Source organism: Mercenaria mercenaria, chromosome 6 (genome assembly GCF_021730395.1).
Source record: "Mercenaria mercenaria strain notata chromosome 6, MADL_Memer_1, whole genome shotgun sequence".
Classification (NCBI taxonomy): domain Eukaryota; kingdom Metazoa; phylum Mollusca; class Bivalvia; order Venerida; family Veneridae; genus Mercenaria; species Mercenaria mercenaria.
The window spans coordinates 52,805,340-52,831,420 of NC_069366.1; the positions used below are offsets into that span (position 1 = coordinate 52,805,340).

The 26,081-nt window shown below is 30.0% G+C and overlaps 1 protein-coding gene across 1 annotated transcript in view; it reads left to right on the plus strand.

Annotated features, from left to right (window-relative positions):
• Positions 1–25,591, plus strand: part of LOC128558040 (uncharacterized) — a 37,751-nt gene extending 12,160 nt beyond the window's left edge. The window contains exons 7-11 of the mRNA XM_053546812.1: positions 1,651–1,829; positions 4,807–4,938; positions 16,942–16,998; positions 24,089–24,110; positions 25,444–25,591. Of these exons, the coding sequence (XP_053402787.1) occupies positions 1,651–1,829; positions 4,807–4,938; positions 16,942–16,998; positions 24,089–24,110; positions 25,444–25,591 (538 nt within the window). The remainder of the gene's footprint in view (positions 1–1,650; positions 1,830–4,806; positions 4,939–16,941; positions 16,999–24,088; positions 24,111–25,443) is intronic.
• The last annotated feature ends 490 nt before the right edge of the window (positions 25,592–26,081 follow it).

The window sequence follows — 26,081 nt, forward strand, 5'->3', positions numbered from 1 at the left end:
AGTAAACATGTCAGCCTGTGAGGGAACAAATCCATGGAATCCCTTTTCCATGTTCATGGGCAGTACATTTAATGGCCCAGTTACTTTTCAGTTTGATACATCTTCAAACTCAAAAACTGTCACCCATATTACTCAAACTGCAGTCTGTGCACAGTCACAGGCACACGAAAGGTCGTGTTCTTCCTCCCTAGAGCCAATGAGATGGAAGAGAATAAAATGCATATCAGACAGCAGCGATGACTCCAGTTAAAAATCAGTTGAAACGTTTTTTCCCAGTTGTTTTTGTTCAATTACTAGTGTTAATATTTTCAGTGACAGTAGTCTGATTAGAGCTAGCCAGGATATCTAGAGTAGAGTGGCCGTGGCGACACACTTAGACTCCAATTTAGTTCAAATTATCGCACAAGATACAAAAACTGTTGAACTTACCTCTTTAATTTCTTGTTTATTATTACCATTTCGGATATGTATATACCTCTGTTATTGTCTACAATCTGAATAAAGTCGATAAAACCCGCAGAGATTTTTCCTCGCTTCGATTTAAAAAATCAATATGGGGGCCGTTGTGTATTAAAACCGAATCACGCACCTGTCAATCAAATTTATCGAATCATCCGCATGGCAGCGGCGTACTGTGTCTACACTTTTCGTATCGCCCCCGGAAAAGTTTTAAACCCTTTTTTAAATTGTTAGCATAAAATAAATAGAGGATATTTGGTTTTTTTGAGTGAGAAGCGCTCGTGAAAATATGAAGATTGTCTCACTTCTCGTTGAGATATATTCCATATTCACTCACGGAAACCAGATCTTCTCTGTCTATACGTTTCAAATAACGTCTCAAGATCTCTTGAAGAAAACACGACATAACCGGCTGAAAAATACTCCCTGACACGCGAGTCTAATTCGTCTTCCATGTTTACGCATGTCCAACCAAGAGGCGAAAGTGCGATATTAAAATATCGTGTTTTCGCGTTTTCGCGTTTTCACCCTACTGACCTTGAAGGCGAAATCATGAAAACATGATGGGAGATCGAGGGCGAAAACGCGAAAACACGATATTGATAGCTTGAAAACGCGATATTTTTGGCATCGTATGTTTGCTTTATCATATCGTGTTTTCGCGTAGATGCATCGTGTTTTCGCGATTTCGCCCTTAGCACGACAGTGCGAAACCATGATGGCCCTAACGGAACACCGTATATAACAGACATGTATTTTTTTTAAAAAACAGTTTTAGGTGGAGGTTTACATTTATACCATGCTTAGCTTTACATTTATTAGATGTGTACTTTTTTAAACTCTGTACATGAACATTACTGTTTATACACAAAAACTTTTTAATTTCATCTTTATGTAAACACGAAGAAGTGATTGTTCATAGTTTCAAACATGAATCTCGTCTAATATGTATAGCTTGCCGGTCATTCTGTTCACCAGACGGAACAACTGCGACGTCATCTAAGGAACGTTCTTCCGGAATATACCCTGACGTCGTCAAAACAGCGACACGTTATCATTGTGCAGCGTTGTCGTAACTATGACGCCTTTCCTTTTGCTTTTGCTGTTCATACAAAATGAACGGCATAATGTTTAATGGAAACGAATAGGGCGAATGTAAATATTAAATAAGTAACGCTCAATTTCTTTAAGGTGCAAGTGTAAGCGTGGTAACCTATACTGGGCTACCGTAAGGTTTGCGGAATACCTGACAGATGAAATATACATCACTGATATGGACATGCTGCCTATAAGGAACATCAAGTTTAGTCTCAGGAGACCTCCGCCAACAAAATTCAGATTTCGTCTTCATCCTCTTGAATGCTTTGAAAGTATGTTGTTGTTGTTGTTGTTTTTGTTGTTGTTGTTATTGTTTTTGTTTTTTGTTGTTGTTTTTTTTAAATGTTTTTTGCTGTTGTTTGCATTAAGGCACAAGCAATACCATACTTGTATTAAATCATTTGTTTGACCTTAGTCAATGTTAGATGTTTTAAAGGCACTCGCTACAGTTTTTCCGGACGGGTCGATATTTACCCCAACACCGTGCCAATTTGGTAGTTTTTCTAATCGATGTAGCTCACTGCAGAGTTGGTGCGGTCTTCTGCGCATGTCCTGAAGTGATTATCTAATGTCGCGTACGGCAAAAATTCGCAAATTATTGTATGTTCGCATGCATTTAATGGACAAACTGTATAATATACTGACTAAAGTTTAGGGTAAGTATCACCATGGTTAAAAATATATACATTTAAAGTACTTTTAGTTCAAATTGCTTCAATCCGACATATACTGGAGTCTGTTATTTATACCAGCGCTTCAACTCTGCATTGAGTCACAGCTGTTTCTAATCCCTTACCGTACATTCGTAAACTATAGGTTAGTTAAAAAAAAGGGCGGAAACTTTCATCGTTCTATGCCATAAAAATGCTTCAGAAACACCTACCTTAAAATCCGATTATTAAGAAATCTGTCGTTTGATAATTCTATATATATATATTTCTAGGTCATTTGCTCAAACACTGAAAGAGTATTTCATACCAACCTGCGTTGTATAAATGCCCGCCACACCACACCTCGTTGTAATTTGATTTAAGCGAAATCTAATATGGTGACCTGTCAATTTTCTTTTTGTTTTAGATTAGGTAGACATAACCAAAGGTATGTGCAGAGTTTGATAAATTCTATTATGTGAAACTCGATAAAATAGCAGAAGTACCAACTTAAAACTGACAAAAATATGCAAAAATAGCCATTGGGTGAGCATTTTTCAAATAGATATATTGTTTTCCGTTATAAAAATGATTAGATAATCAAATTTATGCTGATTATTGTACTTTACTGAAATATAAAATTTTGAAAAATGTTTAAACTAGCACCATATCTAGGGGCAAATTAAATTGAAACAAAGCTGGTGCCCTAGTTTTTTTATTTCATTTTTCAATACATCATAGCATGATCTTTTACTACAAAACATTTCATCAAAATCTATTTTTAAGAAAAAAAAAACGAAACTGTAGCGAGCGTCCTTAAGTTGTTTGTACAGAGATTGAGTAAATTATCCTTCAGATGCCCTTTGCCGTGCGGCAGTCAATCCCTCCTTCATTCATCTTGGCAGAGTGAAGAATTCTGACAAACCGATGACAATATGTTAGAAATAACCCGAGTTCTGTTAGAAATATTGTTGTTGATAATTTGATGTCTATACAGCCTTTGAACATTTTCAGCTTCGGCATACTCGTCAAAAATGAATGTTTGAAAATAAAACTCAATGTTCTAAATAATGCTGTCCTTATTAGTTACGTAACTGAAATACAGCTGAAACTCAATATCTCGAACTTGCAAATCTCAAAAGTACGAATTTTTCAATAGCCGTCCCGAAAGCACGTGCACAAAATATCATCATACTGAAGAATTGGATAAAAATTGATACTACAGTCGAGACTGTTTTAAGAGACCGACTTTGGGAAGCAGCGAAAAAGGTCACATATGACAGGGAGTCTCTTAAAACAGTCTCACTTAACAGGATGATGCTGGTTTCATATATTTTTCCAATTAAAGTACATGAATATCAGATACTTATATATTGGCCTCTTTTAAGGTAGGAGTGGAAAATGATTAATTACTATTTCTTTAATTGCATATTGATAAAATATAAATTTCAAATAATTTGCATCATTCGTATGATGTTGATAAAACAAATTTAAGCTCATGATCTGGCAAGAAAATAAAGGGGAGCAGTAAAATATAAATGTTCCATTTGAACTATTTACACACTGAGGTTTATGATATTTATATTTTTGTTCATTGACATTTATTCGATTATTGACTGCATCTTTTATCTGTGTTTCGTCGTTTCCTGTTAAATACCGCCATATTTTTGTTTCACCAGGAATAAAGTTAATTTATGCACCGACTCCGAATTCTTCAGCGACTTTATACGCTGGTTTTCCCTAATCGAGCAATTCAAGTGCCTTAACACGCTGTTCTAATGTCAAAACAGTTCTTTTTTATGTTTTTCATCAGCCATTTTTTGTAAACAAATAAGTTCTCGTCTCAAACAACTTCACGCGAGATAAAGAACGGTAACTCTATCGTGTAAAATCTTGCGAGGGAGCGTCTCAAAGTCGCTGAAAACGGTCTAAATATCGATTCGGGAGCCTGATTTCACAGTCGCTTGTCGCGTAAGGCAGGGGGTTGCTTAATTCAGACTCTTTTAATAGTAAATTGCGTCCGGAGCATAAAATAGGGTCGCATATGACAGGGAGTCGCTAAATTCAGGGGGTCGTTAAGGCAGTCTCGACTGTATTATCTTCCCTTGTTTATTAAGATCAACGCTATACACAGTTGTCTTTCTTCCACCGTCTAAGCTGAATAAACAGATCAATATTGGATAATTTAGCGAGGAACGCAGACGACATGCTTCGGCTATTTCCGCTTTTAAGTCGAATTTCTGTTATCTCGAAATAAAACGTTCGATCTCTTATAATTCGAGATACCGGGTTTCAACTGAGAGGTTTTTACTATTACACTCTCAATTTTGACTCATGTTAGTTTAACCTTTACCCTGCTAAATATCTCAAATGGACTGGTCCATCATTCAATTTTGTCGGTACCACTTATTATTCAAAGGGATGTTCAATGAAAAAGTACTGACTGCAGACCATGATCAGCCTGCACGGACATGAAGGTGGATCTTGGTCTGCAACTGGTCGCAGAGGCAAAATCACTTGCCGCCCCAGGCTAAAGGTTAACAAAAAGTCGATGAATAGTGATTAAATAATTTGTTATTTCTACCGAACTATTGTTTAGGTATCACATCGGATGAAAGGCTTACATGTAACAGCGGTGAACAATACGACCCAGCATTTCACTGTGTACTCGAGTATGATTTGTACGGCGCACCATCAGGGTGTCGGGACTTCTCGCATATAACAGACTGTGGTAAATGTTTGAAATACAGTCATTATGCGAAGATTAAGAACTTTAATAAATGAGCCGCGTCATGAGAAAACCAACATAATGCGTTTGAGTAGTATAAGTAATAAGGTGTTTGGTGCAATTTTTAAATTTAATTAAAAAAAAAGTATAATTTATAAAAATCAACAGTTTTTATAAATTATTTAATTAAAACGTAAATAAGGTGTATGGTGCAATTTTTAAATTTAATTAAAAAAAATAATTTATAAAAATCAACAATTTTTATAAATTATTTAATTAAAACGTATATTTTTTTTAAAACAACTTTTTAATTTAAGATCAACAATTTTTATAAATTATATTTTTTTAAAAACAACTTTTTTAATTTAAGATCAACAATTTTTGTTAAGTATATTTTTTTAAACAACAATTTAAAACCTATTAAAATAATTTATAATTGTTTGTTCGTTTGCTCTTTGATTGTTAACTTTTAGTATTCTGTATAATAAATCGTACAACGGTACTTTGTCTTGTAACATTTTAATGAAAAATAAACAATAGTAACCACAGAGCGCACTTGTTTTGTCTTGAAATTGTATAGTTTAAATTAAAATACATATAATATAGATGTTTACAAAATAAAATATATTGTTTGAAAGAAAGAAGATTTACTGATAATATAAATCCTCATTATGTTACAACAAAAAACGGGAGAAAAATGATAATGGCTACTTGTGCGTCTTGTGGAAGAATGAAATCAAAGTTTGTTAAAACTACTATGACAGCAGGTAATTTAGACATCCATAAAGCAATGTTACCTTTATTACCTAAGAAAGGTTTAACACTCCCAGGATATAATTATTGTGGACCAGGAAATTCTTTAGATAATGGACCTCCTGTCAACGAACTGGACGCAGTATGTAAGACCCACGACTTTTGCTATGATAGCGGTGTAAAAAAGGGTATATGTGACAAACAAATGCTTTCCAACTTAAATAACACTAAATCAAAAACATTTGGGGAAAAGATTGCAAAACATTTAGTTGTGAAACCTATAATTAAAACGAAATACAAACTTGGTCTCGGACAGGAACAACAGTTCCCTATGGGCTTAACGCCCAGACAAAAACGAAAGTCAAAAAACGGGAAAAGGGGGTATACTCTACCCCCGGAATAAATTGGAGTGATGAATTAGCAGAAGAATTACACAAACCAATTAAAAGAAAATTTAGGAAACGAAGAGTGATAGTTAATGATATTGATGATACATGGTCAGCTGATTTAGTTGATATGCAAGCTTTTTCAAAATACAATAAAGGAGTAAAGTACTTGTTAACCGTTATTGATATATTCAGTAAATATGCTTGGGTTATTCCATTAAAGAATAAAACTGGAGAATCTGTTACTGAAGCATTTAATAAAATAGTTTCAGAAGGTAGAACTCAGGGACGAAAGTCCTCGAAGACTGCAAGAATTCCAACAAATTTATGGGTAGATGAAGGAAAAGAATTTTATAATAAAAAGTTTGAATCATTTTTGAATAAATATAAAATTAACATGTGCCATACATTTAATGAAGGTAAGGCTGTAGTAATAGAAAGATTTAATAGAAGTTTAAAAAGAATAATGTGGAAATATTTTACAGCAAATAAAACTTATACTTATTTAGATAATTTGCAGGATATGGTTGATAAGTATAACAAAACAAAACACTCTAGTATAAAAATGACACCAACCAAAGCCAGTAAAAACTTAAATAAAGGTACTGTTTACTTTAATTTATATGGTAATTTAAAGATACCAAAGAGTAAAGCAAAATTTAAAATTGGTGATCGAGTTCGTTTAAGCAAACTTAAAAGACATTTTGAAAAGGATATACACCAAACTGGACAGAGGAAATATTTATAATTTATAAAATTAATAATACAAATCCAAGAACATACTCTATTAAAGATTTAAATGATGAAATAATTCAAGGTTCATTTTATGAACAAGAACTTTTACCTACTACACAAGAAGTTTTTAGAATAGAAAAAGTTATCAGACGAGACTATAAGAAAAAACAAGCTTTAGTAAAATGGAAAGGTTACAATGAAAAATTTAATAGCTGGGTTCCATTTAGTGAATTGGAAGAAATTTAAATTGAAAAATATATTATATAAATGAGTAATAAAAATTTAATTTCTAATAATGGAATAGAAACAATAGATCAATTAATTATTCACCTAACTAAACTAGCTGCTGCTTACAGAAAAAGTGATAAATTTTGTGGGAGAGTAAGTACTGGGTTATATATTACAACAAATATCTTTAGTTGTTCAGCTGCATTAGCGCTTGTTCCAGCTATTCCTGTATTTGTAGCAGCTGTCGGTGTTGTTCCATCAATAATTACCATATTTATTAATAGACTAAAACTTAACGACAAGAAAGCTATTTTAAAATTGCATCACCACAAAATAAAACAACTAATAACAAAAGCACGGATTGCGGCTTTAGCTGTTCATAACCCTTATGATCCTAGAAAAGAAGAAGAGAAAAAAGTTATTCAAGATATTTTTTCAATACTGTTAGAAATGCAGAAAGAAAAAAATTATTTAATACCCTTTGAAAGATATATGAAAGAATTTAAACTTAACGGATATAAAGGCAAAGAGGAATAATATGTTTTCAATGTGCGTTTTTGTGTAAAGATTTTGTTTCTATAAGTATTATATAAATGGTTAATAGAAAGATAGATAGAATGATTATGCCAAAATTATCTAGCGCTTTAGGAGAAATAATTAATCCAGATAAAAATTCATATAAAAAAGTTCTTAAAAGAAGAAATGTTATTAAATCAAAACTTAATCAAATAGTTAACGATGAATATAAAAATCATGTCATTGATAAATTACAAAATGTTATTGATCCTTATCTATCAGAAAAAAAAAATTATTTGAATGGAAATGTGGTTGTCTATTAACCGAAGAAGAAAATACTGAAAGGTTATGTGATTGCCCCAGACCAAAAAATTATCGAAACAATCCTAAAAAAGTTATTGCAATAAATTGTAGTACAAACGAGGAAAAAATATATAAAACTATTTATCAAACATCTAAAATTCTTAATATTAATTCTAGAACGATATCAAATTGTTGTGAAGGCAGAGGTAGGGCAAAATTTGGAAGATCAAAAAACGATGGAGAAAAATATAAATTGAAATATATATAAGTTTTTACCATGTGTGCGTTTTATCCAAAGATTTATTTTCTAAATATAATATATAGATGGAAATCGAGAGATCCACAAAAGGATATTATAAGAAATTTGAAATTAAAATTGAATATAAACAAGATCCAAAGAATCAATTATATTTAATTATAAACGACTCTTATGAAATACTTAAAAATGAGCTAAAAAAATCAAAAGGTATAAAAATAAACGTTGTTTTAAAAATAACCTTTTCAAAAATGGATAAGGCTGATACAATATATAAATCAGCCTATTTCCAATCAAAAGCTTTAGAAGTTATTAACAAAAACGAAATAAAAAAAAACTTTACGTCAAGCTTTTGATGAAATAATAAATAGAATTGGCAACTGGATTTCAGAAGGAAGTGGTTGGAGGATAGAGTCAGTTGATTTTCATTATATAAACAGATATAAATATGAGCCATTAGCCGCTTCTAGTTATCTAGAGTTACCAAAATTATTACAACATCCGAAGAAAGGATTGATAAATATAAAAAATAATGATAATGAATGTTTTAGATGGTGCCATTTGGCATATAAATTTCCTATAAAACAAAATCCCGAAAGAGTTTCAAAATATAAAAAGTATATAAATGATCTTGATTACACAGGAATAAAGTTTCCTGTTACATTAAACCAAATACCGAAAATAGAAGTTTTAAATAAAATTTCATTTAATGTATTTGGTTACGAAGAATAAAAAACATTTTTGCAAATCATGTTTACAGAATTTTACAAATGAAAGAATATTAAAAGAACATATCGAAAACTGTTTAGCTATTAATAGTGTTCAAGGTATTAAAATGCCACCTGAAGGTAGTAAAATTGAATTTAAAAATTTTCAAAAACAATTAGAAGCAGCTTTTGTAATATATGCCGATTTTGAGGCATTAACAGAAAAGGTGTCCAGCAGTCAACCGAATCCGGATTCTTCCTTTACAGAAGAATACCAAAAACACATAGATTGTGGTTATGGTTACAAAGTTGTTTGTTGTTATGACGACAAATATACTAAACCAACACAGGTTTACAGAGGACCCAACGCGGTTTATAAATTTATAGAAAAAATGCTCGAAGAAGAGGAATATTGTAAAGAAATATTTAAAGAGCACTTTAACAAAGAATTAAGAATGTCTAAAAAAGACGAAATTGTATTTAAAAAGCAGAAATCTTGTCATATATGCCAAAAAGAATATACAAAAGATTCAATAAAAGTCCGGGACCATTGTCATATAACAGGAAAATTTAGAGGAAGCGCTCACTCAGAGTGTAATATTAATTTTAGATTAACACATAAAATCCCTGTTGTATTTCATAATTTGAGAGGTTATGACTCTCATTTTATAATGCAACAAATTGGTAAATTCAAAAAAGAAATAAACGTCATTCCAAACAATTTGGAAAAATACAAGGCGTTTATGATTAGCGACCTAATATTTATTGATTCATTTCAATTTATGTCCCAGTCATTGGATAACTTAGTAAAAAATATCCCTAATTTTAAATATTTATCCCAAGAATTTCCTAAAAGGAAAATAGAATTATTAAAAACAAAAGGTGTTTATCCATATGATTATATGGATTCATTTGATAAATTTAAAGAAAAAAAGTTGCCTCCAAAAAAGGAGTTTTATTCTGCGTTAAATGAAACGCATATATCAGATAAAGAATATGAGCATGCCCAAAATATTTGGAAAAAATTCAAAATAAAAACAATGGGCGAATACCATGATTTATATCTAAAAACAGACGTGCTGCTTCTAACAGACGTCTTTGAAAATTTCAGAAAATTATGCTTATCGTATTATAAATTAGATCCGTGCCATTATTTTAGTAGTCCTGGGTTAGCCTGGGATGCAATGCTTAAAATGACCGGAATTCAGTTAGATTTAATACCTGATATCGATATGTATTTATTTATTGAAAAAGGACTGAGAGGAGGAATAAGAATATGAATGGTTATCTAATTACAGTAAAAATATTAAAGAAAAATTTGAAATAGGAAAAAGCAATGTAAAGAAGTTGGTTCCAACTTTAAGAAAAAAAGAAAAATATGTATTACATTATAGAAATCTTGAACTGTATAATCAGTTAGGATTGAAAATAAAAAAATACACAGAATTCTGACCTTTGATGAAAGTCCTTGGTTAAAAGAATACATAGACTTCAATACTCAGAAAAGATCTGAGTCAAGGAATTCCTTTGAAAAGGATTTCTTTAAATTAATGAATAACTCCGTCTTTGGTAAAACGATGGAGAATTTAAGAAAAAGAGTTAATATTAAATTGACTCATGACGAAAATATTTTATTTAAACATTTTGCCAAACCATCATTTGTTAGTGCAACAAAATTTAACGAGAATCTTTTTGGGATTCATAGAATAAAAGAAAGTTTATTGTTAAATAGACCTTCTTATGTTGGAATGACTATATTAGATTTATCAAAGTATTTAATGTACGATTTTCATTACAATTATATGAAAGAAAAATATGGAGATTCAGCAAAGTTATTATTTACTGACACAGACTCATTGTGTTATGAAATCAAAACAAAAGACGCCTATAAAGACTTCTATAAAGATAAAGAGCTATTTGATAATAGCGATTACAACATTAATTCAAAATTTTATTTTAAAGAAAATAAAAAAGTAATTGGAAAATTTAAAGATGAAACTGCCGGTAATCTGATAACTGAATTTGTTGGATTACGGAGCAAAATGTATTCTTATTTGCTAGAAAATGAAGCAAACATTAATACTAAAAAATGTAAAGGAATAAAAAAAAGCGTTGTCAAAAAGACAATAACGCATAAAAATTATAAAGACACTTTGTTTAACTCAACACAAAGTATGCATAAATTTAAAGTTATAAAGACCGAAAAAAACATAATGTTTCTAGTTATGTTATAAATAAAACGTCGTTATCATGTTATGACGATAAAAGATTTATTCTTAAGGATGGGATTACTACCCAAGCCTACAAATAAAAAAGATTTATACATCATTACGATGTAATTTTTTAAGCATCTTTATGATGTGATTTTAGATAGAACATAATTTCTTATTTTTTAAGCATCTTTTTGATTTTTTAAGCATCTTTTTGATGTGATTTTTGATTTTTTTTAAACATCTTTATGATGTGATTTTAGAAAGAACATAGTTTCTTATTTTTTAAGCATCTTTATGATGTGATTTTTGATTTTTTAAGCATTTTTATAATTTAATTTTAATTTTAGAAAGAACATAGTTTCTTATTTTTAAAACACCTTTATGATGTGATTTTTTATAATTGTTTTAGGAGAAACATAAGTTTCTACTTAGATAATAGAACCATAAATTGTTAATTGAATATTTTTAACGTTCAAAGAATTTATATAAATAACATCATTCATGTTAAATTTATTAGCATAATTAATTGAAATAGATTCATTTTTTCTCTTTGTGTTTGCATCGTAACTTTGAAGAATTAAATTTTCTTTATTTTTTAGTTGTAATTTAGCTTCTCCTTTATCTAATTTAATTGCACCAACAAGAATAATTAAAATAGAATTAAAATTAATTGTTACATTATTACCATTTTGAACTAAACCAGGACTTGCATTTACAGTTTTCCATTGAAATAATCCACTATCAGTATCTTCGGTATAACATGTTAAGAACAATGGAGGTTTTCTTATTATTTGTCTTTCTATTTTACTTACTTTTTCATTTATATTATTAAATATTCCCATTATATTAATTATTCCAGTTAAATAAAAAATACAGTAATTAAAGTATTTAATTCAAAAGTTTACTTTCTTTATAATTTACATATTCCTCCAATATGTAGAATTTGACATGACTCTCCTTCATAAGAACAAATGATACTTCTGTAGATGATGAATCGTCATAAGGATGAATGTCAAACATTGTATTTTCTGATAAATAAATTTTAATTTTTTTTTTTGATATCTACATAAAATGCCTAGGGTGGTGGATTTCTTCTAACTGTCTCGCGTGTTATGTTTACACTCCCACCGGGAAATTTACCTGTAAAACCATCTTGCCACCACCTAAAAAGAAAATGTGATATTTGACATTCTTCCACCTGACCAAACGACATTAAATAAAACCTAATATCTATTATATAAATTCCAGCCTTTTTGACTGAAAACACATTTTTTAATAACACATCCGGTACAGCTAGTTTATATTCTTGGCTTGTGTTTATAAAATCTTTATAATCTACGTCATTACTAGGATTCAAATTAAATGCGCCAAAATAGCCCGCATCATTATTAATTACATTTTCATATAATGAATATATCCAGACACCGTGGCGATCAAAATACTTTTTCATTTTTATATATGAATGTACTGGTTCTCCAAAATTAAGACCACTGTTATATTCAAAAAGAAACACTTCACGTTTTTTTACTTTTTCCAGTTCAGATTTATATTCTGTAAATTTATTTTCATGTTCAAGAATTACTTTAGCTAAATCATCAACTCGTTTTGTTGTAGCTTCTCCAGAACTTTTATTTTTATGATATATATTGTCTATTCTTTTTTCAAAAACAACGCCTTGTTTATCATATGCATCCAGCTGATCATTAATTATATTAATTGCTTCAGTATTGGTAGAAATTGATTGAGCATTAGTAGAAATTGCTTGGGTATTAGCAGTAATTGATTCTCCTTGTTTAGTTGATTTTTCAACTACAGAGTCCAGATCATTTATTATTTTTTTTAATTTTATCATTAAACTCGTTGATATCTTTTTGTAATATTTCTGTAAGTGTACTTAATTCCGCGTACTTTAAATTATGACGTGTGTCAACAGTACTAATCAAGATCCGGAGTTGTTTCTTTAAATTTTCTAGCCGATCATTAATTATATTAATTGCTTCTCCTTGCTTAACTGATTTTTCAACTACAAGGTCCAGTTCATTTTTATGTTCTTCAACTTTAACATTAAACTGCGTTATATCTTCTTGTAATTTTTTGTAATATTACTTAAGTCTGCATACTTTAAATTATGACGGTTGTCAACAGTACTAATCCAAATTCGAATTTGTTTTTTAAACTCATCTATTTTAGAATTAAGCTCTTCTTTAAGGTTATCTAATGCTGTGTCGTGATCATCACCTCTTTGTGAAGCTGCCTTTTCCAGTTCAGATTTATATTCTGCAAGTTTATTTGAAATTAATTCTAATAAATCTTTATGCTTATTTTCAGTTTCAGTATTTAGTTTATTTATTTCTGTTCTGATTTCTAACTGATACATATTTTGTAACTTTTTCTCAGCTTCAATAATCTTGTCCTTTAGTTCTTCATGTTTAATCATACTATCTTTTAATTCTTGAACTTGATTCTATAACTTTTCAAAATTGGTTCTAAATACTTTTTTTATGTTTTCGTCTGTCAAATCAGATTTCTCTTCAAGCTCTTTAATAGAATCAACCATAGCTTTCATTTCTTTTTCAATTTTATCTTGTATTTCAACTATTAATAACGAATTCTTTTTAAAATCTTTTGTTAATTCTTCAATATTCTTTACTTCTGCTTCTAGTGTTTGTTTTATACTTTTAACATCTCCAAGATCATAGTCATCTATTACACTTTGAACTTTTAGATTGATTATTTCATTACCTCCCATATCCAATGCTCTGTTCATTGTGTTATCAAGTTCCTTATTTCTGTGAAGATATGATTCCAATTCCTTTTTAAGTTTTTTGAATTGTTTTTTAGTAGCATAATCACTTAAATCAATATCAAATTTAACTTTACTTATACTGTCAGGTTTACTTCTTTCTTTTACATCATTAAAAATTCCCATCTATATATTACCAGTAAAGTTTTTTCTTAAAAACATCCTTGGTTTGTCAATATATAAAAAATCATATTTTTGATTTGTTGCATTAGCAAAAGAGTTAGGGTTAATATTTTGTTCATTACAAATCATATCATTTTCTCGTTTACTTGGACTTTCAAATAAAATATAATGTGAACAGTTAATTCGAATATTTTTTGGTGTTTTATAGTAAGACTTAAATAAATAGCACAACAGTTTTTGTGACGTCCTTGAATGAAGTATTTTGTTATTTCATTCTGAACCTTTTTATCTTCACATACAAAATCATCAAATATTACTACTTTTTGGTTTTCTGCTTCAAGATTTTCACAGGGTTCAATTTGGTTGGGATCAGCTGAATATTCAAGTATTTCATTTGGATTTATTATATTTTTCTGCAATTCCATTTAAAAGTTTAATTAAATCCTGATATTTAGATTGTTCTAAGTTTTTAGCATATAGGTATAATTTATCATAATATATCAGAGGTTTTCGAAGTATATGCATTAATGTATTTGTTTTTCCAGATCCAGAAGACCCACATATTAACATTCTAAAACATGAATCCGGCATAAAAGGATAATGTTGTTTAAAGTTATTATGCTTGGTATTACTTTTTGTATCATAATTTGGAATTTCCATTATATAATATTATTACATTATTTTACATTATCTTACATTATTATATAAATGCAATCAAAACTTAATGAAATAAGAAAAAGAAAAAACTTAGTCGGGCAAAAGATGAGGGCTCTTAGAGAAGAAATAATGAAAGAAAAAATTAGAACAGCTACAAATCGGGATATGTACACTGAAATTTATATGCCAATTACTGAAGGAATAGAAAGTCAAAAAGAACAATTATTAAGTCAGTTAAAAGCATTACCTGGAATTAAAGAGCAATTAGCGTTACTAGGTGATGAAATGAAAGACATACAAACATATCAAGGTTTACCGCAGCTATTCCAAGAACCGCCAATTACATGGTCTCCTGAAGAACTGGCGAGGGAATATAAAAATTACAGGGAAATAAACAAAGAACCTACTGAAGAAGAAGTTGAAAAAACACTGGAAGATTATGAAAAAGAACAAGCTTTAAAATCAGCTTCTTATATACCGATAGATTGGGGAGATGAACCTGCTGGATGGGTTCCTCGAGATGAATTTAAGAGATTAGAATATTATGGAAGAAAAAAGATGGGAATAACTGAAACAACTGATGATACAACTAAAAAATCAGAAGAGTTGGGGGCAAGACCAAAAGAATAGAAAATACTTAAAGTATATTTAGATGCTTCTCTGGATGATAATGTTTTAGAAGAATATAAATATTACAAACCGTCTGAAATGTTTGACTTTTTTACTGCAGATGAATCTAATCCAGATAAAATAGATAAAGACGTACTTAAAAGTACAGTAGATGATGTTACTACGAATATCAAAAAATTAAATGGTCCAATAGCAGGCAAATCAAGTTCAAAAGATCTAAATAAAAAAAAAAGAAGCAAAAAAATTAAAACATGCCCAAGGCGAATTATTAAAGTATAAAGACCGGTTAAATCATATTCTTGGTATGTCTTCTACATATGGACAAGGAATAAAACATCATAGTCCATATAAAGTTTCACCAAATGGACATTATGGTAATTTAATTATTAACTTAAATAAACTTTATAGTCAAAACAAATTAATTGCTAAGGATAGAATAACTGGAAAGGAAGTAATTAACTCTAAAGTAGATAATGATTTGATTGATCTGATTAATAAAAGATATAACAATAAAAATAAAAAACATTCAATTCATTCAAGAAAAATATTTAAAGAATTAACAGAAAAATCAGGATTGCCTATCAATAAAAGATCTATGAAATTTAAAAAAGTAATTAGAGGACAGGGTTATGACGTTTGTCCATGTAATCCAGAAGAATTGGTTAATGACTTAGAGTTAATTTGTGGTTCGATTGATGCTGGAAATAATAATGAAGAACTAAAAAATGAAGGTATTAGAATAATTGATGAATTATTAAAAATGAATTCACTCTTACCAGAACAACATGAAATGTTATATAAAAAATATTTTTCTTGAATTTACACTTTTATTTAATAATATGTTTAATAATTATATAAATGGAACAAAAAAATGTGTAAAGTTCTGAAACAGTTAAAAATTACGAAAATAATACCCCTAGTGATTTTACAATCAGATTTGGTCGTTCTTTAATTTTAGATAAAAATAAAACTTATGTTGTCGGTTTGGATAGTATTAACACTATGACCTATTCTTGGCATAATATTAGTGATGAATATGACAATAAAAGAATTCATTATAATAATGGTAAAGAATGGAAAGATGAGATGAACAAATGGTTCTTACAGTTACACTGATATTAATAATTACATAAGGGAAACATTAATAAGTAATGATGATTATGAATTTGATAAATCAGACATTGCTCCAATAAGTTTGGAATTTGATTTAAGTAATTTTAAGATTTTGATTTCAATTAAAGATAATTTTATGTTGGATTTAAGAATGTCAAATTTTCATACATTGCTTGGATTTGAGAAAAAAGCATTGAGAAATACTGAATGGGGAACTACAACACCAGATATAACTAACTCTTTGGATACAATTTATATTCATTGTGATCTTATTGATAATTCACTTGTTGATGGTAATTTCAGTGATATTATCTATGCTTTAAGTACTGCAGATTTAACAAGAGCTTATCCATTTACAAAAGAACCTCGGATAATTGGATATTCTGAAGTTAATAAAACTATGATAAATTCAATAAGAATATATATTACAGACATATTTGGTAGAATAATTAATTTAAATAAAATTGAAACAAGTTTTACATTAATTTTAAAAGAAATTTAATTAAATTTTATTTTTATATAATGAGGAAAAAAGTTTATGATAAAAATAAAGGAATATTTGTTTATGTTAATGCTCTTACAGGAGAAGAAATTATATGTGGTAAACCTGGGGTCTCCGAGGACGCAGTCCTTGGTACAGGTATCTTTGACACTTTAACGAAATTGTTTTCAAGTGGAGTTGCATCTGCTGGAAAAAAAGCTCTGGAAACAGCAGGAAAAGCTGCGTTAGAACGTGGAACAAAAAAGGTTGGAATGGAAGTTGGAAATTTAGCTGCTAATAAAATTGTTGAAAAATTTAAAAAGAAACCTGCTCCGGCAGTTGGCAATTTAATTGCTAAGGAATTACAAGAAAAGAATAACATTAAAAATAATAAGGAGGATATTAATATAAGATTGAATAGATTATTGTCAGGATCGGGAGCGAACTTTAGTTCCCTGTCGCGGAGTTTTAACTCCGGGACTCACGTCCACCTGCGGCAGCTTCAGCTCGACAAAAACGTATCAATAGATTAATTTATAAAAAAATAAAATTATATATAATATATACATGTTTAGAACAAAACAATATTGTGAAAGATATGAACTAACTCCTATTCAATTAGATAAAGCTTTAATATCTGTCTTGGGAAATAATGTTAAGCAACAAAAAACGGATATCAATTTACAATTAATAATAGAAGCTCATATTTTGATTGGTTTAATGGTTATTTTGAGGTAAGTTTTAAAGTTAATAAACTTGGTGATGGTAATCCTTATGCTGGTGGAGATCAAATTGCTTTAATTAATAATGCAGCTTCATTAATTTATCAGTTAATGGTTAAACAAAATGGGAAAATTGTATATGATTGTGATAATTTATATAAGGTAGTAAATGTAAAGAATCTGGTTGAACTATCTAATGATTATGCAGAATCAACTGGAACAAACGAATATATTTATTTAGATACTACTGCTACTGCTGCCGCTGATGATAATAAAGGTTTTGCTTTTAGAAAGGTATTAATCCAAGGTGTTAATGAGGTAAATGTTAAAATTCCACTAAATAATTATTCATTTTTTCAGGGTTTAGAAACTAATATTTTACCTCCAAGTCAAATTCAAATAATATTACAGCTGACAAATGATGATGAATTAATTTTTAGAGCTGGCGGAGACCCAGGTAGGGTAATTGTAACAAAATTAATTCTATGGGTTCCACGTTTAATTTTCAATGAATTTGGACTTAATCTAATTTCTGAAAGATTTACAAAAGCAAGATGGTCATACCTTCGGGAAATGATAACACAATCAACTGATACACAACAAATTAATACAACTTTTAGAATAACGGCTGGTGTAACAAAACCACAACATGTATTTGTTTATTTACAACGACCTGACAAAAGTAATTCACAAGAACATAATCCACATTTATTAGATACATTTAAAATTAATGCAGCAAATAATGATTGCACTTTAAGCTCCTGTCGTCTTGAAGTTGGTAATGGTGTTTTTTATCCAGAAACAGAATACACAAGTATATCAAGAATATATGATGATGTAATTAATTATTATTATAAACAAAATAACAAAACTACTGGAAGTCTCTTAAATAGATTTAATTTTCAAAGTTTGTTTGGATTTGTTCATTTTAACTTGGAATATAAAAAGGAAGTAATAACGGAAGATCCTAAGCATATTACATTACACTTTCGTTTAAATACACTTCCCACTGCATGATATCGTGTTTACGCAATTGTATTGTATAAAGAAACAGTTGAAATAAATACTATTGGAAATGAACTTGTTACTGTTTAAATAAAATAAAATTAAATTAAAATAAATATAAAGTATATAATGTCATCAAATTATATTGAATATAAAGTTAACCTAACAGATGGACAAAAGAAAAATTTAGCACAAGCTTATAATAATAAAACTCCATATAATTTTAGATTAAAACATGAACAATTACGTGGAAACTTCCCTTTACTTTTAACAAAAACACAAATTAATCAAATTAAAAAAGCTGTTACAAATAAGAAGGGATAAGAAATTACAATTTCAAAAAAATAAATGTCCAGTCAAGGTCAAAATGGTGGATTTTTAGGAGCTTTGGCTGGTTTGTTAGGAAAAACAATTCTTCCAATGGCAGCAAAAATAGCCCCAAAAATATTAGCCCCTCTGGGTATTGGAGCCCTTTCTGGGCTGGCCAGTACTGGTGTTAGTAAGTTACTTGGAAATGGTATGATTTCAGTAGCTAATGATAAGAGAAATATGATAATACCATATATTACACCTAATCAAAAAAGGCAACTATTAGGCTATGGAGTGATTAAATTAACACAAAAACAAATGCAAAATGGTGGCTTTTTGGGTATGCTGGCTGCTAGTCTAGGAATACCTTTGATTACATCTTTGTTAAGTGGTAAGGGACATGGTCAGGGTATACAGATTGATTCTCAGAGAAGACCTTACAGACGAATTCCTATAGTAAAAAAAAATAAAATTTATAAACAAACCAATTTCTAACTTTGAAATTGAACAATGGGTTACACAGCTCGGTATTAAAAATTTCAGAGGTGTATTTAGTAGAAATAATTTATTAAAATTAAAAACAAACAATGAGTGTGGATTTATAAATTTAGACGACTCTGTTGGATCTGGAACACATTGGGTTTGTTACTTGAATAATTTGTACTTTGACCAGTTTGGGCTTCCTCCACCAAAAGAAGTAATTAATTACATTCCAAACATAAAATATAATAATATACAATATCGAGACAAAACAAGTGCGCTCTGTGGTTACTATTGTTTATTTTTCATTAAAATGTTACAAGACAAAGTACCGTTGTACGATTTATTATACAGAATACTAAAAGTTAACAATCAAAGAGCAAACGAACAAACAATTATAAATTATTTTAATAGGTTTTAAATTATTGTTTAAAAAAATATACTTAATAAAAATTGTTGATTTTAAATTTTAAAAGTTGTTTTAAAAAAAAAAATATACGTTTTAATTAAATAATTTATAAAAATTGTTGATTTGAAAATGTATTAACACCCTCGCCTATTTTTCGGGTTGACAATATCAATAACACCCTCACTGCCAATGTGTTATTTATAAAGATCTATTTTTGCCCTGTCTGGATTAACTGATTTTCGAGAAGCGTTACCATGGTACCTTCCCTTTGTAACATAGGTAATACTGTGAAATAATAGTTTTCAAACGACAGCCGGAAATATTTTTCATTTCGTATAGATCTAGCTCTATATTTTCATTTTAAATAGCTGCATGCATTTGATTAACTGATATTTCTGGCATATAGATCTATAGTCATGTGGCTTTGTCCAGCCATGTTGATATTCATAGATCTACCTTTAATAAAACAATTCTACGCCACATGTAGATTTATTGTTTAATAAAAAATTAAAATCCTTTCCAGTGACTTAAACACAGTCACATAAATCACAACAAAAAGTGGCACTGACTCGGGGCCAACAACAAATATTGACTTTCAGCAGTGACGTCATTGCATAGGCCTAAATGACGTCAACAAATATGACAATTTTAAACCAGACCACCGGTGAAAATGACAAACTACTGAAAACATTTCGATTGTATTACCCTTTTCTTAATTATTCGTCCAGTCGTGTTTTTTTTTTTTTTTTTTTTTTTGGTTTTTGTTTTTTATTATTATTATATTTTATAACAAAACAATTGTTTCTTTCTAGGGTCGGTCGATATTTCGGGATTTGTCGACCTGTAAAAAAATCTTACCAGACACGGGATAGGCCCTCAATCGATATCTTTTTTTCCCTGGTTTTGAAAAAATTTTGGATTAACCCCCACAAAAATGCATGAGTGTTTAAGTTTTATAATATTTTTTTGTTAGAGATCTATGTAGCCCTCTTTTGTAGAAAATTTAAATGTGCTACCGGTTTTTAAAAGGGCAAGTAGGCTTTTGCATTCCACAGCTTTATATATTTTAATGGTTTTTTCTGATTGCAAAGTTTTTTAAAGACGAACTGGACTGTAATGGTAAAAATGATATTTGCTTGTAAAAATTTTTTTAATTTCCCCTTTCTAGGTCAATGTTTAAACCCCCTTCCCCTGCAAAATTCCTTAATAAAACTTGCCCTTTCTTTAAATTTTTGGGAAAATTTACCTTTAAACTGTTAAATGGGGGGGCTTATAAAAAAGAAAAAACTGAAGGGCGAATATGTGCAGTTTCATAAAATTTACACGGGCCCGCAAAGGCAGAAATCTGTTGGGTCCAATAGGGAAAGGGTTTAACGCCCTTTATTTAAAAGGGTTAATACATTTTCCTGTCCTTACTGTATTTGAAACATTTTCATTTCAACATGTTTGGCGGTCTGTGGAGTTGCCATTTCTTTTTTATTTTATTGTTGGTATTTCCATGCCGTTTAAAGTTTCTATGCTGTAACATTGGGTTTCATTAGAGGTCGAGGGCAATAAGACAGTTTCTTGCCCCCAAAACCCCCCTTTTTATTTTTTTTCCTCCCGATTTTCTTTTTTAATCAAAAACAAAACTTTTTTTCCGATAAGTTTCATCTATTTCCTCCACGATATCCTTATTTAATCTAACTAACTTTTGTACCGATAAGTTTTATCTATTTCCTCCACGATATCTTTATTTAATCTAACTAGCTTTTGTCCCGAAAAAGTTTTATCTATTTTTTTCCAAAATCCTTTTTAACCCAAAACTAACTTTTGTACCGAAAGGGTTTTTCTGTTTCCCCCATGTTATCCTTTTTTAAATCTAATTTTTTTTCCCGATAATTTTCTTGATATTATTGTTTCTTTGTTTCTATTTCAGTTTAGTTTTTTTTATTTAAGAAACAATATTCCCTTTTCCCAAAAATTATCAGATCCTTTTTTTTAATTAATTACTTTACAAGGTATAAATTATTTTTTTAAAAAATTTTGGGTTTTGTTTTGTCCTTATTGACTATTTTTGGGGTAAATGTCGATATTACCACGTCCATTTTTTACCCCAAATTGTGGGTTTTATGTCGGGGTTTGACATCGTGTTTTTAATTGTGGCCTTTTTCCAAATAGGCCTTTTTTTCTGTGCTTTTAAAAACAGGGTTCTGTTTTACCCGGGGTGCTAGGAATTTGGGTTGCATTTTTCCCTTTAACTTCAAAAACCCAAACTCGTTTTAAACTGTCTACAAAAATTATTTTTTTTAATGTTCTAAGCTTCCAAAGGGGACCCTTTGCATTTTTAGTTTTTGTGCCACCAGGCTTTTTCGAACTTATGGCGCCCTTTTAAAATTGTCACCCCGCCCTTTGATTTAAATATTGTTATTATTGCTGTCCTTTAAACGGGCAAATGGTATTACTTCCTTTTTTTAAAAAATTTCTATAGTAAATTTTTTCCCGGGTCGGACTGCCTTAACGACCCCTAAATTTTAGGACCCCCTTTGTCATATCGCCCTTTTTTATGCTCCGGACGCAATTTACCTTTTAAAAGAGTCTAAATTTTAAGCAACCCCCTGCCCTTACGCGAAGGGGAATTGTGAAAATCAGGCTCCCGAAACGTTTATTTGGGACCTTTTTTTCAGGGATTTTGGGGGCGCCCCTCGAAAGATTTTACACGATAGAGTTACCGTTTTTTTTTCTCGCGTGGTTGTTTGGGGACGAGAAAATTTGTTTAAAAAAAATGGGATGAAAACAAAAAAAAAAGAATGTTTTGACATTAAAAACAGCGTTTTAAAGGCATTTGGGAATTGCTCGATTGGGAAAAAAACCCAGGGTTTATTAAAGTCTTTAAAAATTTGGGAAATTTCGGTGCAAAAATTTAAACTTTTTTCCCGGGTTTGAAAACAAAAATTTTTGGCGGTTTTTTAACAGGGGAAAACGACGAAACACAGAAAAAAAAGATGCAGTCAATAATGGGAAAAAAAAAAATTGTAAATTTGAAAAAAAAATTTTAAATATCAAAAACCTCGTGTGTAAATAGTTAAAAGGGAAAACATTTATTTTTTACTGCCCCCCTTTATTTTTTTGGGCCAGATCATGGTTTAAAATTTGTTTTTTTCAAATCATACGAATGTGAAAATTATTTGAAATTTTTATTTTATCAATTTGAAATTTTAAAGAAATAGAAATTTAATATTTTCCACCCCCTTCCCTTTAAAAGGGCCAATATAAAAGAAATCTATATTCATGTATTTTAAAATTGGAAAAAAAAAAAATTTTAAAAACCATTTTTCACCCTGTTAAGTGGGGGCTTTTTTAAAGGGAGACCCCCGGGGTTTTCCTTTTTATGTGCCCTTTTTCGCGGGCTTCCCAAAGTCGGTCTTTTAAAAAACAGCCCTCGACTGAAATTTAAATTTTTTTCAGAAAAAAACACTTTTGTGTGGTTCCTCCGTTGTAGAAACTCAACAATATGCGTCGCCCCGGGTTTAAACATATGCGATGGAACAAAAAATTTGGTCCTTTTTAAATGACGGAATTTTTTTGGGGGAAAACCCCCACGGAAATATTAGATCATTTGCCCGTAGGGGGACATTTAGATTGGGGGACTTTTCTTTTGAAAATTTTCCATTTCTTGCAACATTAAATTATTTCGAAAGGGATTACAACTTTTTGGAGGAAAATTTTTTCCCAAAAGGGCTTAAAAAATTTTGCTTGTGCTTGACCTAAGTAACAACGACCTCAAAGATTTAGGAAGAAATCTGTTTACAAATTTGTCCCGACTAAGGTCGGTCAATTTTGATGGAAACACAGATATCAGTGGAATAGATAAAGGGACCTTTAATGGTCTAGTTTCACTAGAAGAATTAGAATTTAAAAAAATTTTTGGGAAGATTTCTGTGGTTTTACGGGGAATTTTTGAAGGTCTGGTGCCCTAAAAAACTTTAAAATCTTTAAAACCAATCTCATTTAAACCCATTAAAAGAAAAAAGATTTTCGGGGTTGCTAAAATTGAAAAAATTTGATCTTGGGGGGAAATGAAATACTAAATTTTCCAAAAATTTGTGTTTGCGGGGACTCGACTCAGGGAACTCCTGATATCCGATTTTTAAATCTTTTATGCTGTTTTTAAAAACCAAGTTCGGTTCCAGTATAAATTTTGTTTTCCCCCTAAAAAGGAGTTCTCGTCATGTGTTTGCCCCTCTTTGAGAAATGAAGTTTTTCAGGGCGGTTTTTTTTTGGGGTTAATTGGATTTATTGTCTTTTTGGGATGCTTTGGCTTTGTTTTACTTTTTTTTTACAGGAAAGAACGAGCTTCAAGACGGGTAATGGAGTTCTTCTGACAAATTTATGCGTAGCAGATTTCCTGATGGGCGTGTATATGATAATTATCGGAAGTGCCGATTCAATTTTAGGGGGAAAAGTATAAATGGGAATGATATGCTTTGGGGGGAAATGGGTGATGTGAAAACTTCCCGGTGGGTTTCTATGTTTTTTTCCCAAAAGAAGAAAAAACTCTTCAGGTAAAAAAATTGTTTTAAACAAAACATTGGGACACTAGATAAAGTTGTAAGGTTTTCCTTGTACTATTATTTTGTTCAGTGTTAATTATACAGTCACAACTTTAGTAGGACATGTTTTCATCTAAATGGTGTTTTAGTAAATGTGAGAAATAATATAATAAGTGGAGTGATATCATATGTTTTAAGTTCAATTTTGGTTTTGTGTTTTTCTTTTTAAAAGGGTCATTTTTTCCCTTTCGAATTTGTTTAATCGCGTTTCGGGCAAGTATATTCGGTAATTTGGGACCCCCCAATTACGGCGTTTTAATTAAATGAATATTTAAAAATTTGTGACCCAAAAATTTTCAAAATTGATTTATATCAAAAAAAAAATGACAAAAAGGGAATTTCTCTTTTAAATAGGATAGGGTCAATGCTTTGGGGACCCCAAAGTAAAATTTTTCCCCAAAAAACGAATATGTAAAAATTTTGGAATTTAAACCCCTATTTTTCAAAAAAAATAGTATTTTCGGGTAAGCTTCACAAAAGGATCAGAAAATTAAATTGACAACAAAGATTTAAATTCACAAAAACCCGTATGCCAGAAAAAGAAAACCCAAAAGCTATTTTTCAAATAGAACATGTCAATATCAATAAGTTGACACAAAAACTTCACAAAAGAAATGTATTAGTAATTTAACGCCAAATGCCACTGTCACAAAGAGAATAAATCAATTATTTGACACAAAAGGATTTTGTCAATGAGTTGGCACCAAAACGCTTTTTTTCACTAGATGAATGTCAATAAGTTCACACCAAAGGCTTCGTTCACTAAATGAATGTCAATAAGTTCACCCCAAAAACTTCTTTCATAAATAAATTTCCCTTAAAGTTCACAAAAAAGGTTTTTTCTTTCACTAAATAAATGTCAAAAATTTTCACCCCAAAAAGGCTTCTTTCACTAAAAAAATTTTCCAAAATTTTCACCCAAAAGGGGTTTTCTTTCAAAATAAAGGGTTTAAATAAGTTCACACCAAAGGCTTCTTTCACTAAATAAAGTTTTTAATAAGTTGACATCAATCTATAATAAATGCATATGTCAATAAGTTGCCACCAAAGGTTACTTTCATAAACTGAACCATTTTTATTTTGTCAGTACGTATACACCAAATTTTCCAAAAAAAGATATGCCTTTTATGTTGGAGAAAATTGCTCGTTGTAACCCAAAGTTTGTAAAGGGAAAAAAGGTAAAGGTTAAGGGAGTTTTCCCGGAAGCCCCGGAGCCCCCAAAACACGGAAATTAGACCCAAATACATCGAAAAAGTGGGCCCCACAAAAAAAGAAAAAGCTGTTAACAAAAAAATTTAGAGGGGGGGTTTTCCCTTTGAAAATTCCAACAACGGGAACATAAAAAATATATGCAAAACAAAAAAAAAAAACAGATTTGAAATTCTGATAAAAAATAGAGGAATATCTAACAAAAAACCCTTGTGACATCCCAAAATGGAGATCTCTTTTAAAAAAATGCCCCTTGAACCCCCTTTTAACTAGGTTATGACAACTTTGTTTCCCCCTTTTTTTAAACTAGCGTTTATGATAACTTTTTTTTATCTTGCTTAACAAGCTTTCTTGGGTTTCTTTGTTTACCCCTTGTTTTAACTAGGTCTAGATAACTTTTTTTTCTTTTTGTTTAAAACTGCGTCTATGAAATTTTGTTTCCCCCTTTTTTAAACCTAGCGTCTATGATAACAAAAAATTTTTTTTGTTTATCCTTGAAAAAATAGCGTCTATAAA